Source organism: Nuphar pumila, chromosome 7 (assembly GCF_984573655.1).
Source record: "Nuphar pumila chromosome 7, dmNupPumi1.hap1.1, whole genome shotgun sequence".
NCBI classification, from domain to species: domain Eukaryota; kingdom Viridiplantae; phylum Streptophyta; class Magnoliopsida; order Nymphaeales; family Nymphaeaceae; genus Nuphar; species Nuphar pumila.
This window is the reverse complement of record NC_143255.1, coordinates 108282961-108297452: the sequence shown is the minus strand read 5'-3', so window position 1 is coordinate 108297452 and position 14492 is coordinate 108282961. Positions and strand designations below refer to the sequence as shown.

The window sequence follows — 14492 nt, the reverse complement described above, 5'->3', positions numbered from 1 at the left end:
AACCTCAATCCCTTTCATTTTCATTCAATGACTGCCCACCTAACCTCAGGTCATGCTGAATATGAGTGCCTGTCGAAGTCGGAAGCAGATCAGGTCATACCGAACATGAGTGTTTTTGCTCATGCCGACATCGTGGCCATCCGATTTGCATTTTAAAAAGTTCAAAGTCAACGAAACCACGTGGCATTCATCCAAAATACAAACAGACGGTCACAATGTCGGCATGAGCAAAAACGCTCATGTTCAGCATGACCTGATCTGCTTCCGTCGAAGTCAGACCTTTCTATCCAAAATTTGGATCAATGCAAGAAATCAGACCTTCCAAGAGAAAATATGGATCCATGCCAGAAATCATATGTTGCACAATAGAAATTGGTATCTTATGTGAGTACGGCGTAGTGCTGGAAACTAGGGATGTCAATGGGTCTGGTTTGGACTCAGGTGAAACCAGACCTAGCCCCAATTTTCGGGTATGGTATCAGGTCTGGACCTGAGTCAAATCGGACCTAGCATAAGAGAAACCATACCTAGACCTGATAAAAACTACATGAATCAGACCCGGGCCATACTAGGCAAAACCATATTTTTATCATTTTTACATTAAAAAATTGCGGGTCTTAATTGGAGCTCAGGTCAGGCTCGGGTCTAGTATAAAATTTCACAAACTATATCTGGGCCCAGGTATTCATCAAACCTTCGGACCCAGGTCTTAATCAAACCTTCTTATTTATCACCATACCCGGACCCTATAAGGTTTGGTTCTGATCAGGTTCGGGTATAGTGATAAATAAGAAGACCCGAGTACGGACTCAAGGTCCGATTGATATATGAACCCAAGTATAGTTTCAGGTCGGGTAAACCGGACCCGTTGACACCCTACTAGAAACCATTGAAAATCTGCACCCAAGGTGAAAGCCAATGCCCAAATCAGACCTTCCACCGTCAGAGAGAGAGAGAGAGAGAGAGTTGTCCAATTAGTAACTGCTATGACAATGGACAATATGATTTCACGCGCAGGCAGTCACACTAGATTCAGGCATTGCATGGGTATATTCCGGTGGGATGCTGGTAGAATAGGACAATGGGTGAAAAAGGACGCAAAAAGTTAGGGAAGGGATTTGTGGTTTGTAAGAAGGGTATAATTGTAACTGGCTGTTAAAAATTAAATATTATATTTTACAAAAAGACAACAAAATCCAACTCATATAATACGGTCATGTCATTCAAAATGGCAAATTTTATCCAAGAGCTATTTGTGCATGATATTAACATGCGCAAATAACACTTTTCTCACATATATATATATATATATATATATATATAGAGAGAGAGAGAGAGAGAGAGAGAGAGAGAGTGTAATGAGTCGATGCTAGACTGCGTGTTAAATAGGTTTTTTGGGCTTTTTTAATTTCTTTTTAAATTCTAACCGTACAGATGTGATTTATGTACTTAATTTTATAGGGATCATCTCTTGAAGCGTTTGATTTCAATACATGGGTGGGATTCCAAAACTTTTGTAAATTTTCCAGGCTCAAAACATAATTTTTTTCATGAAAAATACATGATTAGTAAATCGACCATGACCCACACATTTATAGGGCCGAAACTGCATAAAAAACACCGAAAAAGCTGAAAGACCTATTTAGCACGAACACATTATACTATATTATATATAAATATGTATATATATAGAGAGAGAGAGAGTACATTTGCACACTAAAATGAAGGGGGGGGAGAACGAGAGATGTGACAAAGAGAGATGTGACAAAGAAAGGGAGAACGATATTTATTTAAAATATATATATATAAGAGGAAACATTTTGGTTGATACCGAAGGTAGGTTGGTTCAACTTAAAGTTTGATAGATACATGTAGCGGTAGATGGTGTTACAGTGAACCCCGTGAAAGTCCACGCGGTGAACGTTAAAATGAGCTTGACTTCATTTATTTTATATTTTCATCAAAGAAAAGAGGGTCGGAAACTTGACCTCCAACAAATACTTTAATTCGTCCAATTAATCGATGCCACGTGCCCTAATACCATCTTTACGTCTCTACCGACATCCCGTGAAATATTTAGCTGCGTACCATACCATCAACGTTGCAATGTTCCCTACCATACGTCTCCCCGCGTTCTGTCATTGGTCTCACCATCCTCAGAAGAATTTACGGAAAACCTTTCAACATTGAAGTCTTGGACATGACGGCAACCTGTTGACCTCAACCCACTAATGGATGGGATTGCAATATGAACTTTTTTTTTATAGGTGAAGAAAAAGAAAAGAAATAAATTGAAAATAACTCACGAGGTTTTGCTCATGTCACCAAGTTGACGGTACGTCACAAGCTCAAAACCCATGAATGTCATCTCTTGCAGCAAGGTCAAAGCTGGGTGTACTCTCTGATGGGCAGGAGGACGTAAAGGTTTTACCAACGGGAGGCCAGCCAAGGTGCTGTTGTTGATGAGGTTACCATGAAAAAAAAAAAAGTAATAGCAAGAAATATTTTATACCATATCATTGCTTTGAATAACATTAAAGTAATTTAAATTTTTAAAAAGGATGGCCCAACAAGGCTACCACAATAATGACGAGGAAAAGAGTTCCATACCTTGTGCCAGACCTTTTTTGTTTTTTCTCATAAGGACGACGTGGAAACCCACTCCCAAAGGCTATAAACCCTGGCCCATCCCTTGACCCAGGGAGGTACTGGCTTGGACTTACAAAGGAGGATAAGCCCCGGCCCCGGCCTCGCCCTCGCCCTCGCCCCGTTTGAACCAGGGACGAAGAACATGAAACGAGAATGGAGGTGAGGATTAAGGTTAAAATCAAAACCCGTGCAGGGATATAGGCGGGAATAGAGTGTAGGATTTTGGGAGGGGGGCTAAATAGCTAGAGACCTTATCCCCGGCCCCGGTCCACTGCCATCCTTACCATTGAGACATCCGTTGCTTTTGTCATGTGGGACACATGGACTTCAATTGCATCCTTACCTAACTTACATGAATCCATGTATATTTTTATTACAGTGTTAATTAACCAGTAGAAATTTCCCTTGGCCAAGCCTACCCATCCAGGGTTGTCATCTCCACTCACAACATCATCCAAAGATAATCAAAGGGCTTTTAGGCCATTTTCTTACACACCATCATAAATGAAAACTGAAAAGCATGCCCAAGAAGAATATGCTATGATTCTATAGTAATAATAATAATATCTACTAGCAATGGGAAAATAGTTGGGACTTGAAATGGTCAATAAGTGGTGAGCACTCATTTTTCCCTATATAAACACTCCCCCCATATCTTGCCATCATCAAGAATCAAGGCCCCTTTTCTTGCTCAATATCCTATTTTCTTGAGTTGAATTGCAATACCACTATGGCAGAAGAGGGGCATAAGCACCACTTCTTCCACAAGAGTGATGAGGAGAAGCATGAGAAAACCCCCGAGGAGCAAGCCAAGCACCACAAACACCTGGAAATTCTTGGTGGAGTAGGGTCTATTGCTGCTGGTGCTTATGCACTAGTAAGTCCCGACTTGCTATACTCATCTTTCATCTTTTGTTTTTGGGTTAAGAAATTGCCTACTCTTCTTTGTTGATTAGTTGATTCAATACTGTCTAAATTTCTATTTGAATTCTTGCAGCATGAGAAGCATCAGGCCAAGAAGGACCCTGAGAACTCTCACAAACACAAGATCGGCGAGGAGGTCGCTGCGACACTTGCCGTCGGCAGCGCCGGGTTTGCTTTCCATGAGCATCATGAGAAGAAGGATGCCAAGAAGGAGGCTGAGAAGCATGACTACTAAACTATGACTCTGAAGGGTGACCGGGGAATAAGTGTGTGAAGTTATGCACTGCTACTTGTCTACTTATGTGTTTGAGATCTACTGTTGTTTGATCTTGCTTTTAGTGATGTCAAGGATTTACTTTATCTTTTGATGAAAAAGTGTGAAGCTTGCTTTGATCTACTTTAAGCGCAAGATTGATGGAGCTAATTATGCCAAGTAGGCTGCAGCATAAAATTGATCTAAAAATATTTAAAAAGAGATAATTTGAAATAACTAAAGAATATAAAACTGATAGCGCGCGGTTGATTATGCAATTGTAATATAAAACATGCTTTTCTAACATTAACAGAGCCAACATCCATATGGATAGGATCTTCTACAAGAATAGGTTGATATATAAAATGAGATTGACATCAAAATTCATATTATGGTCACAGATAAAATGACAAAATTCATGGATATATACACAATTAAAATAGTTTTTTTTTTTACCAAGATCAAAAGCAAGCTGCCTATGACTGTATAAAACAAATGACACTGCTCTGATTGAGCAAGAAAATTGTCAAAAAGATCAACCAAAGGCATCATCGTGTGTTCAAACTTCAAACTTTTCCTATATATATATATATATATATATATATATATATATATATATATATATATATATATATACAGTAGGTTGTAGCTGCCTAGCACTTTTTGAGCTTACCGCAAGCTTACCAGGCTTTGTAAGGTTTTTTTCTAAAATCTGACCATACATATGTGATCTACATGTTTGATTTTATAGGAATCGACTCTTGGATCGCCCGATTCCAACATGCTCTATAAGATTTAAAAACCAAAGGTCTACAATTTTCAAAATTATTCAATGCTCAAATTTTTTTTTTCTCAAAAAATATGATTCAATTGTCATTTCCTAACAATTTGACTATGTCAAGCACATCTTCAGGGTCAGATTTCCAAAAACAATCCTATAACCCTATTCATTGGTGGTAGGCTGCCGATAGGTTCAAAAAGTGTTAGGGTGCTCTCTCTCTCTCTCTATATATATATATATAGAGAGAGAGAGAGAGTTAAATGGCAGTTGCCATGGTTGAAGAGTCACGAAAAGCAAGATCATGGTAGCTGATTTCTTGCCCTTGTGGTTACTCCTTCCTGTGAATCCAACTAAAATGACTTGCTGATGCAGCCACCACTGATCTAATATTTTTATTTATTATATATAAGTTGATATTTTGCAAGAAACAGAATAGTCTATGTGCAAATCATCCCTTATTAACCGTTAGGACAACTACATCCTACCGTCAAACAATTGTTGAATTAACCATGATCCATGGTTAGGTATTATCAAAATGACCAAATTACCCCTTATTTTACTTTTTTTTTTATAAAAGATTTCCCATGACCATCTTTCTCTCTCTTTTTCATGGCATTCAATGGGGACGCGGGTGGCACCACCTATGAGGAAAGCGCAAGGGAGGGCAGTAGAGCTGCACACAAGCCAAGCTTAAGCTGGCTCGGCTCAGCTCGTTAAAAAAAGAGATTGTTTGAGCTCGGCTTGAGCTCGAGCTAAGCTTAACAACATTTTGTCTTAATTCAGCTCAAGTCAACATCTTTATTTAAAATAAGTTTGACTGAATAGCGAAGCTGGCGGGATTCAAACTCCCCACCTCCTTTACAAAATCTCAACGTCTTATTGGTATAGCCATGACCTTCTTTTGTGTTGACTGTGGCAACCAAATTTTCTCATATAGCAATACTAGGTGTCTTACATATAACTACACCAAACGAGCTTAATTGGGTTAATCGAGCTCAACCCAGCATGATTGCCTTATCAAGCTTGGCTCGTTTACATTACCGAGCTTGAGCCCTTGCTCAAGCTTAGCTTATTTATCTGCATGAACCAATTCGAGCCGAGATTGAGCTTGCTTGACTCGTTGTGAACCCCTAGATTGCACACAAATGGAGCAGCCAAAGATCGCTTATGTGTGTGTGTGTGTGTGTGTGAGAGAGAGAGAGAGAGAGAGAGAGAGAGAGAGAGAGAGACTTGGATCCCAGATGAAGATGGGATGGACTGGTTTTGCATCAGTTCATTTAAGGGTTTCTGTTCATTAAAAGAAGTTGATGGAAGATGAATGATCAATAGAGAAGACTCGTGCTTCCTCCTTTTTAATCATAAAGTTGAAATTAAAGATTACAAGATCACTTGACAAATAACAAAGTCATAGATTCCAATAACATTTAAACCCAAAAATTTCAAAAGAATCGAATACCAAACCTTGCTTCAATCAATGTTTCCCTGATCTATGACAAATAGGTAGGGATGCACACGGTTCAGCTTGGGCTGGCTCGGCTCAACCAGAAAATCTAGTTGTTCAAGCTCGGCTCGAGCTTGAACAACCATTGCCAGGATCGGCTCAAGTCGAGCTTGGTTAGAGTTGAACACCTTTATTTTAAAAAGGTTTTAATTTTTTTTTAAATTTGTATCAAATTTTTATTTTTTTTTGAAAGGAAGGAAGATGGTGAGATTTGACCATATTATGAACAAAATACATTCATATACAAAATCTAATTTCTATATAGCTATATATGTGAACCGAGCTTATCCTAGCTGAACTGCCTATTCAAGCTCGGCTAGTTTATGTGTACCGACCCTGAAATCTTGTTCAAGTTTGGCTCATTTATTTTTTCAAACGGGGTCGAGTCCAAGCCTAGCTAGGCTGGTTGTGCATCCCTACAAATAGGGTGCCCTTGAGGGTAAATTCATCTTTTACTTAAAGGATGGAGGTTTCCGTCGACTGCATTAACGACACTTAACCTTTTGAACCGTTTACGTAGTATTATTAAGAAGATCGGGATGATTTTGGAAATGGAGTTAAGACGGATGGATTTATCTTTGGTTAATAAGTCAAGGATCAATATGTAAAAAACCCAAAAAATTCTATAAACTTAAAACATAAAAAAGAATAAACATTAACAGAAATGAGTGAATTTAATAAAATGGATGATTCTTTAAAAAAAAATATTGCTAAGAAAATCAAATATGCCACAATAAAATCACAATACATTTGTTTTTATTAGTTAATAACTGCATTTTATCAGTAGGAAGTTGCTAGAATCCCCTGTGGTATGCAACTAACCCTATAGGGTTTGGTACGGCCCATTAACACCCCTCCTAGTGACTTTTAGGTGGCTGACCCAGTCCCTGTTGGCTCGTGTAGGAGGGGAATAGTTTTCTTTTTAAGAGAGTAAGAAAAGGAGGAAAGTTGGCCTTATCGCTTCTTTTTGAAAAAGTGACAAAATTAATGAGCTTGATGCCCATATCCATCTCACCATCTACTGGGTCCCATTATTTGGAATGGTTTGGATAAACAATCAATCCCATCCACACTTGTGATTGGACCATGCAAATGCATATGGTCCACAAGATGGTGATAAATCAAGACAAGATGGTCCAATTCACGTGGTCATGTGTCCACCTCCGTCCCGTCTCAAAATCCTACCCTTTATCCTAGCATGGGTCTTGATTTTAACCTTCATTCTTGCCTTCATCCTTGTTTCATGTCCTCCATCCTTGTTTCATGTCCTCCATCCCTGGTTCAAACGGGAAGAGGCGGGACAGGGCCCCGTCTCCCCTAGGTCCACTGCCATTCCTAAAGAAGGATCAGGGACATTGTGGGGGCAGGGATGGGGCAGGGCAGAAAAAAGTGTAAGTCCATCCTTGCATGTGTTTTGATTTTAACCTTCATCCCTACCTCCATCCTGGATCAAACAGGGCGATATGGGGCGGGGACCCGTTTTCCCCGGCTGCACTGCCATCCCTACTCTTGTGACTGTATTCCCTATATTCTCACTCAATAAAGGGTTCAAACAACGGCTAAAAGGAAACCAATGTGGAATTTGGTTCTCTGCATGGCTGATTGTGTCATATTTGGGCGTCCTACCAAAATTAGGACACCTTGGGCTGTAGAGACTGTCCTTCAAAATTTAGATGCTTGGCTAGAATCGTTGAGATAAATAAAAAAACCATCTCTATTTCACGGTATGAAGTTATCGCCCTTAGCTGCCCACGGGTCAGACCTTTGGCAGAATCTTGTGGATTCGGATGCGGATCCAACTAAGAGATACTGGTACTGTGTCCGGACCTGAATATTACTGAATCTTTCATAAGAAAAACCATATTTGGGCCTGGTAGACCAGGTCGATACCTGGTAAAATAATAATTTTAATTTTTTTTCATTAAAAATTTGAGGATCTTTAATCAGAACTCTGTAAGGTGTCAACGGGTCGGGTTTGGATCAGATCCAGGTGAAACCAGACTTGGATCAGATTTTTGGGTATGGTATCAGGTACGAACCTGAGTTTAATTGGGTCTACTATAAGAAAACCATACCCAAACCCGATAAGAACTACATGAACCATACCCGGAACATACCCCGGTAAATTAATATTTTTTTATCATTTTTACATTGAAAAATTGCGGGTCTTAATCGGAACTCCAGCTGGGCCCGGGTCTAGTATAAAATTTCACAAATTAACTATACCCAGATCGATGTATTAATCGAATCTTTGGGTCCAGACCCAGGTCTTATTATTTGTCACCATACCTGGACCCTATAGGGTTTTGTCCGGGTAAACCCGACCGGTTAAACCCCTACAACTCAGGTTGGACTTGGGTTGGTATGAAATTTGATGAACCATACTTGGCTCTGCATGCATGCTAACTGGACCTCATACGTCTGACGTGGATAGTTTTTGTTTTAAAGCCAAGCTGGGATTAGTTAGACCCCCACCACTTTATAAAACTATACCAATGGATTTGAACCTGCAACATCCCAACACAAGGTGACGTGCACTAACTGCTCCTACCAAACAACCGGAGCGGCCTTTGGCGACCTGGATAGTTAATCGGACTCCTTCCTTGGTTACCAAACCCTCATTGTATTAGATCCGATGACACCCCTAGCCAATGTTGTCAGTATCCGAATCAGACATGTATCATTTGGCCAACGATTCAGGTGAATCGGTCAATACCGATTCTTAAGTGAATCGTTCTGAATCAGCCAAAAAATAATTAAAACATATTATATGTCAATCAGAACGTGACACATGTTAAATCCATTAAAATAATACTAAAAAATAATTTTAGCTATTTTTTTATATTTATTAAAAATAACTAATTCAGGTCAGTATCATATCGATTTTATGGCAATACGATACGTATCAGCCGATACGCACCGATACTGACGACACTGCCCCTAGCCCTTAATTTAGTTTACAGTGGTCATGTTAAGGCATCTTTTTTTATATCTTCAGCTACCTCAATGACTTGTGTTTGATGGACCAATCGTCTCACCAACTGGGATATAAAATCCTTTGAGAACCCCTGAGTCATCTTATTTTCAAGTCATGTTGAAAATTTGGACATGTTTTTGGGCCAAAACTAGAACAGATTATGGTCTAATACGTCGGATCTTGTTTGGGAATAAGTATCAACCAAATCCAGTCCAGTGGGCTTGGTTCTTTGACATATCTGGTTATATACCCTGATGGGCTTGGCTCAACTTCTAGGCCAAGATCTGAGCTTAAAATTTCCAAACCGGGCCCTGTCAAGCCCAATACTTCCTTGCAGAACATAAGACATGTACAGCATGAGTAGAAAACCAAAAAAAAAAAAAGAGTTTATAGTGTCGAGTTCTAGCTTGATAACAAATTTAGTCATGTTGATATGCTCATTATTGAAATTTATTTCCCTCTTTTCTAAAATTAACACTAAACAAGTGAATATCCTGGAAACAAGATGATTAATCTTTTTTTATTGAATAACAAAAAGATAATCAATCAACAGCCAGATGAAAGTATAAGTGGAAACGTAATTAATTGTTATTTATTTACATGAAATAACAAATGAAGCTGCAACTGACAAAGATAAATAATGCATGCAATATTAATGGTGATGGCCATGATTCTTCTTCTCATGCTCAACCTTCTTCTTGGCTGCCTTCTTTTCATGGTGCTCAAAGAAAGCGAACCCGGCGCTTCCGATGACGGCAATAGTAGCAAAAATCTCCTCCTTTATCTTGTGTATGTGTGTGAGTGCTCTGGATCCTTCTTTGCTTTGTGCGTCTAATGCTACAAAAATTTTAACCATGATTGACAACAATAAGAATTAATCAGGAAAGAACCTTAAAACTGATCAAAGCATTTATTCACTCTTGATAAAGATCAATGATTTAATTGGGCATAATTTCTCTACTAAAACTAGAGCACTATTTGACACCATACTCACATTAGGGAAGACCTTGGTGAGGGAAAATAACTTTCCAATTTTTAAAACTAAGTTTTTCTTGGGAGAATTATTGATATGTAGAAATATAAATTATATATTTAAACATGAATAAAAGTATAAACAATATAAAAAATACCCAAATAAATATTTTACCATATGAAAAAATGTGATATTTTCAAAATAGATGATATTTTGGGGTATTATATTGGCTTTTATTGTGATATTTTCAGAATATCAACGACATATGTTGGTGTAAAGTGCAAAATGGATGGCAAACATGCAAAGGAATCCAAATTTTGGGAAATGCATAGAGGCAATTGGACACTTATTTAAAGCAATAATTGCCCCGTATGAATAGATCCTTGGGGATTTGCTATCTCACTTTAAGAAACACAACCAAGCCCACTCCTACTCATGCTTTGTCGACCTTTTTTTGCACTAATGAGATTGCCGATCGTGACACGGCGTACCGTGACCAACTTTTTAGGTGAAAAGTGCACAAAAGAAGACATACAGTATGGAGGAATAAGAATGTTTCAAGACATTTGGGATTTTATAACCATGGTTTATATTAGGGGTGTCAACCTGTCGGGTTTTCCTCGACCCGATCCATACCAAACCCTATAGGGTCGGGGTATGGTGATAAATAAGAAGACCCGATTAAGACCCGGCTCTGGATCTGAAGACCCGATTAATACATGGATCCGGGTATAGTTTGTGAAATTTTATACTAGACCCGGGCCTAAACTGAATTTCGATTACGACCCACAAATTTTCAATGTAAAAATGATAAAAAAATAGTATTTAGTGGGTATGCCCCGGGTCTGGTTCATGTAGTTCTTATAAGGTCTGGGTATGGTTTCTTTTATGATGGGTCTGATTAGACCCAGGTCTGGACCTGATACCATACCCGAAAATTGGAGCCAGGTCTGGTTCCACCTATGTCCGAATCAAACCCGACCCATTGACACCCCTAGTTTATATACACCCTAGAACAAATGACTAACTCGAAACTGTACAAAAAAAAAAAAAACTCAGCTGGTTCCGTGGTCAACGGAACAAAAAAAAATCAGCTACTTCCGTTGTCAACGGTCCAAAAAAAATCAGCTACTTCCGTGGTCAATGGTCCAAATGCACTCAACTAGGCTGACATTAATGGCTAGCCTAACTTCCTTATAAGCATTTGACCCAAAAATGGACTTACCCGCTTGACAGCTTAATGAAGCAAAAACATGGTAAAAAAGAACCTTTGACTAGGTTAGTCAAGATACCAATTAGTTAAACCATCAAACCAACATTAAAGATGTTTAAAAAACAAAACTTGAAGTTCAAAGTCCAAAGTTCAGTTGATCGATCTTTATGGCGATTGGTGACTCCAGCTAATATAAATTCCATGGGGGTTCTCCTCCATGATCAATATGGGACTAAAGAATTGCCATAGAGTAGGGAAAACTTAAGGTTGATGAGGCTAGCTAAAAAACTAGATTGAAAAATAGATAAATTTTAAGACAAATAGAAACAATATCTGTGACTATGTTCAACACTTAGGCTGTGCAAGGGCTTATCCCTTGCCCTCATTAATAGCTGATGCCCATGAGAATAGAACCATGACCACCCGTCTAGCTAGTGGCCAAGGCCCCTTCCACTGTATCAAACCCCCTGGGGGGCATCTATGACTCTAAGTTACCATCCAATGTTAAAAATGCTACCGTAAGATAGACGTATGCTATTCATCACCACATACTATTCAGTTTTAGATTTGAGAGTATAGGCTCCAGCAGCAACGGTCCCAACTTCACCAAGAAGTTGCATGTGCTTGTGATGCTTCTCCTTCTCATGGTGGTGTTTAGCCTTGGTTCTTTTCATTCAACATGGTGGCCATTGGGTTTATATATATATATATATATATATATATATATATATATATATATATATATATATATATATATATATATATATATATATATATGTTGACACAAGAAATTAAGAAGCCAATGTGTGTGGTATGAGAAAGAGAAAGATTTGAGCTTTTGGTGACGAGAAGAGAGGAAGGGGACACTGTTGACTTTTATACAGAGAGAGAGAGAGAGAGAGAGAGAGAGAGAGAGAGAGAGAGAGAGAGAGAGAGAGAGAGAGAGATCATTAGAATCCTGGAAGACTAAGGGTTTCACAATGAAGAGATTATTAGCACAATCAGTGTAAGAAGGAAGGACCCAGGAAGGCCACCTTGTAAATACGCCTGCGTGAGTGTGCGAACGCGTTGTCTGTGACTTTTTAGTTTAGGCCAAGAACGTGTATGTCCCTATCAATCTCCCACCATCCATTGAAGAAGTGGACGGTTCAGATTGGACCATGTTTAGCGTTATCATAATCTCGAATCTTAAACGAGTTCCCCCCTTGCGTGATATACAGAGACTTATTTGAAAACTCTACAAAATACATGTTGAATGTTATTGCTTCCTCGTAACAAGGTGGGACCGTCTTCAGCACTGCACTGCATATATCCTTCTTCTCTTCTCTGCCTTTTGCTCTCTACCCTCACATCATTAGTTTGTTTGCTCTGTCTTAGACACCATGCAGGCAGAAAAGCACAATCATCATCACCACTTTTACAAGGAGAAGAATGAAAAGACTCTTGAGGAGCAACTGAAGCATCACAAGCACATGCAACTTCTTGGTGAAGTTGGAACTGTTGTTGCTGCTGCTGCTGCCTATGCATTGGTATGTGAATCTCATTTCTTAATATATATAGTTATTGAATCGTGGAGCGAATCAGGCAAATAATTGTCTTAAGTAAAAGGAAACAATTGGTTGAGCAAATTTTATTTTTAAAAGTTGTAGCTCATAGTAAAAATAATAACAATACTAGTATAAGTTCCTTGCCCAAGCGGGTAATCTTCAGGTGGGGTTATTGTATAATAATTATTTTATGAATTATAATATTAAAACTCTTAATAAAAATAATGTCTTTATAAAACAAAATTGTTATTTGTATGAAAAAATGCTAATAGAAAGGAACTTGATACTCATTTATAACGTTATAGAACCTGTCTCTATGTAAGTTCGTATGTGTTTCTTTTGTTAACTGGTACGCCTAATACGTATCATGTACCAATGTAACTATTCTCAGGCCCGAGTAGTATCTGCCACATATGATGAAGGCTGGGCCCACTCCACCATTGGCTGCCATGTAACCTGGGTCCGGCCCACCCTCCTCAGGTGACTGCCACATGGCCTATGACTTACAAGAAAAGAAACTTAAGCATATCAATAAGCGGAGGAAAAGAAACTTACAAGGATTCCCCTAGTAATGGCGAGCGAACCAGAAATAACCCAGCTTGATAATCGGTGGGCTTCGTCTTTCGAATTGTAGTTTGTAGAAGTGTCTTCAGCGACGGACTGGACCCAAGTCACCTGGAAGGGGGCGCCAGAGAGGATGAGAGCACCATCGTGTCCGGACACTGTCGCACCACGAGGTGTTGTCAACAAGTCGGGTTCACTACAAGAAAAACATGAATTAGCGATGGACGCTATACGTCGCTAATCCATCGCTAAACCGTTTAGCAATGGATTGGTGATAGATTAGCGATGTATAGCGTCCATCACATAATCTTGGTCTCTAATTAGCGACAAAACTGACCTGTCGCTACTTTCGTCGCTAATTTATAATGGATTAGCGATAGACATGATCTGTCGCGAGTCCGTCGCTAAATAAGCACTGATTTGGGTTTGCGATAAAATATATTCCGTCGCTAATTTCGTTGCTAAATTAGTGACGGAATATAATCCATCAGAAAATATCAAAAATTTATCGTTGAATATTAGCGATGGATATTATCCGTCGCTAATCCGTCGCAAAATTTAAAACAAAAGAGCCCCGAGGCATGTGCCTCATACGCCTTGAGGCGCACGCCTCAAGCCGAGGCATACATGCCTCAAATTTTTTAGTCAAATGACCAATGAAATGCTTGAAGAGGAGCTGTCAATTTCAGCAACATATCTGTAATTTACAACACATTCGTTGCACTAGAAGTAGCTTGATTATCTGCTACAATTTAATATTCAGGACTTCATTGAACTGAGATTCACTCACACCATCCCTGATTGTCAACAAAATGAAATGGAATGAAGTTAGAAGTATAACTATTAACCATTACATTTTGCCTAATGATTAAAAAAGTAGCACAATTGCATTGAAAATGATCATCTTCTCAGGCTTCCTTTGCTTGGCACTTTGATAGAAGTCAATCAACAATTCTCTGCAAACAAACAAGCAATGAAACTGAATTCAGGAATACACTATAGTAACTGAGGAGGTCCAGGTAGTTTTGATTTTATCTGATCAAACATTTTTTCTACTCTGATGGCAGGTGGAGCATTTCAGAACTCAGGACACTCTTCAAATGTGGCAAA

At 38.9% G+C, this 14492-nt stretch overlaps 1 protein-coding gene across 1 annotated transcript; it reads left to right on the top strand.

Annotated features, from left to right (window-relative positions):
- The first annotated feature begins 3305 nt into the window (after nucleotides 1-3305).
- Nucleotides 3306-3970, top strand: LOC149832847 (abscisic stress-ripening protein 1-like). The gene is made up of 2 exons (XM_090014744.1): nucleotides 3306-3526; nucleotides 3647-3970. Exons 1-2 carry the CDS (start codon nucleotides 3380-3382, stop codon nucleotides 3806-3808), a joined length of 309 nt encoding a protein of 102 aa, XP_089870870.1. The 5' UTR covers nucleotides 3306-3379; the 3' UTR covers nucleotides 3809-3970.
- Nucleotides 3971-14492: the final 10522 nt, after the last annotated feature.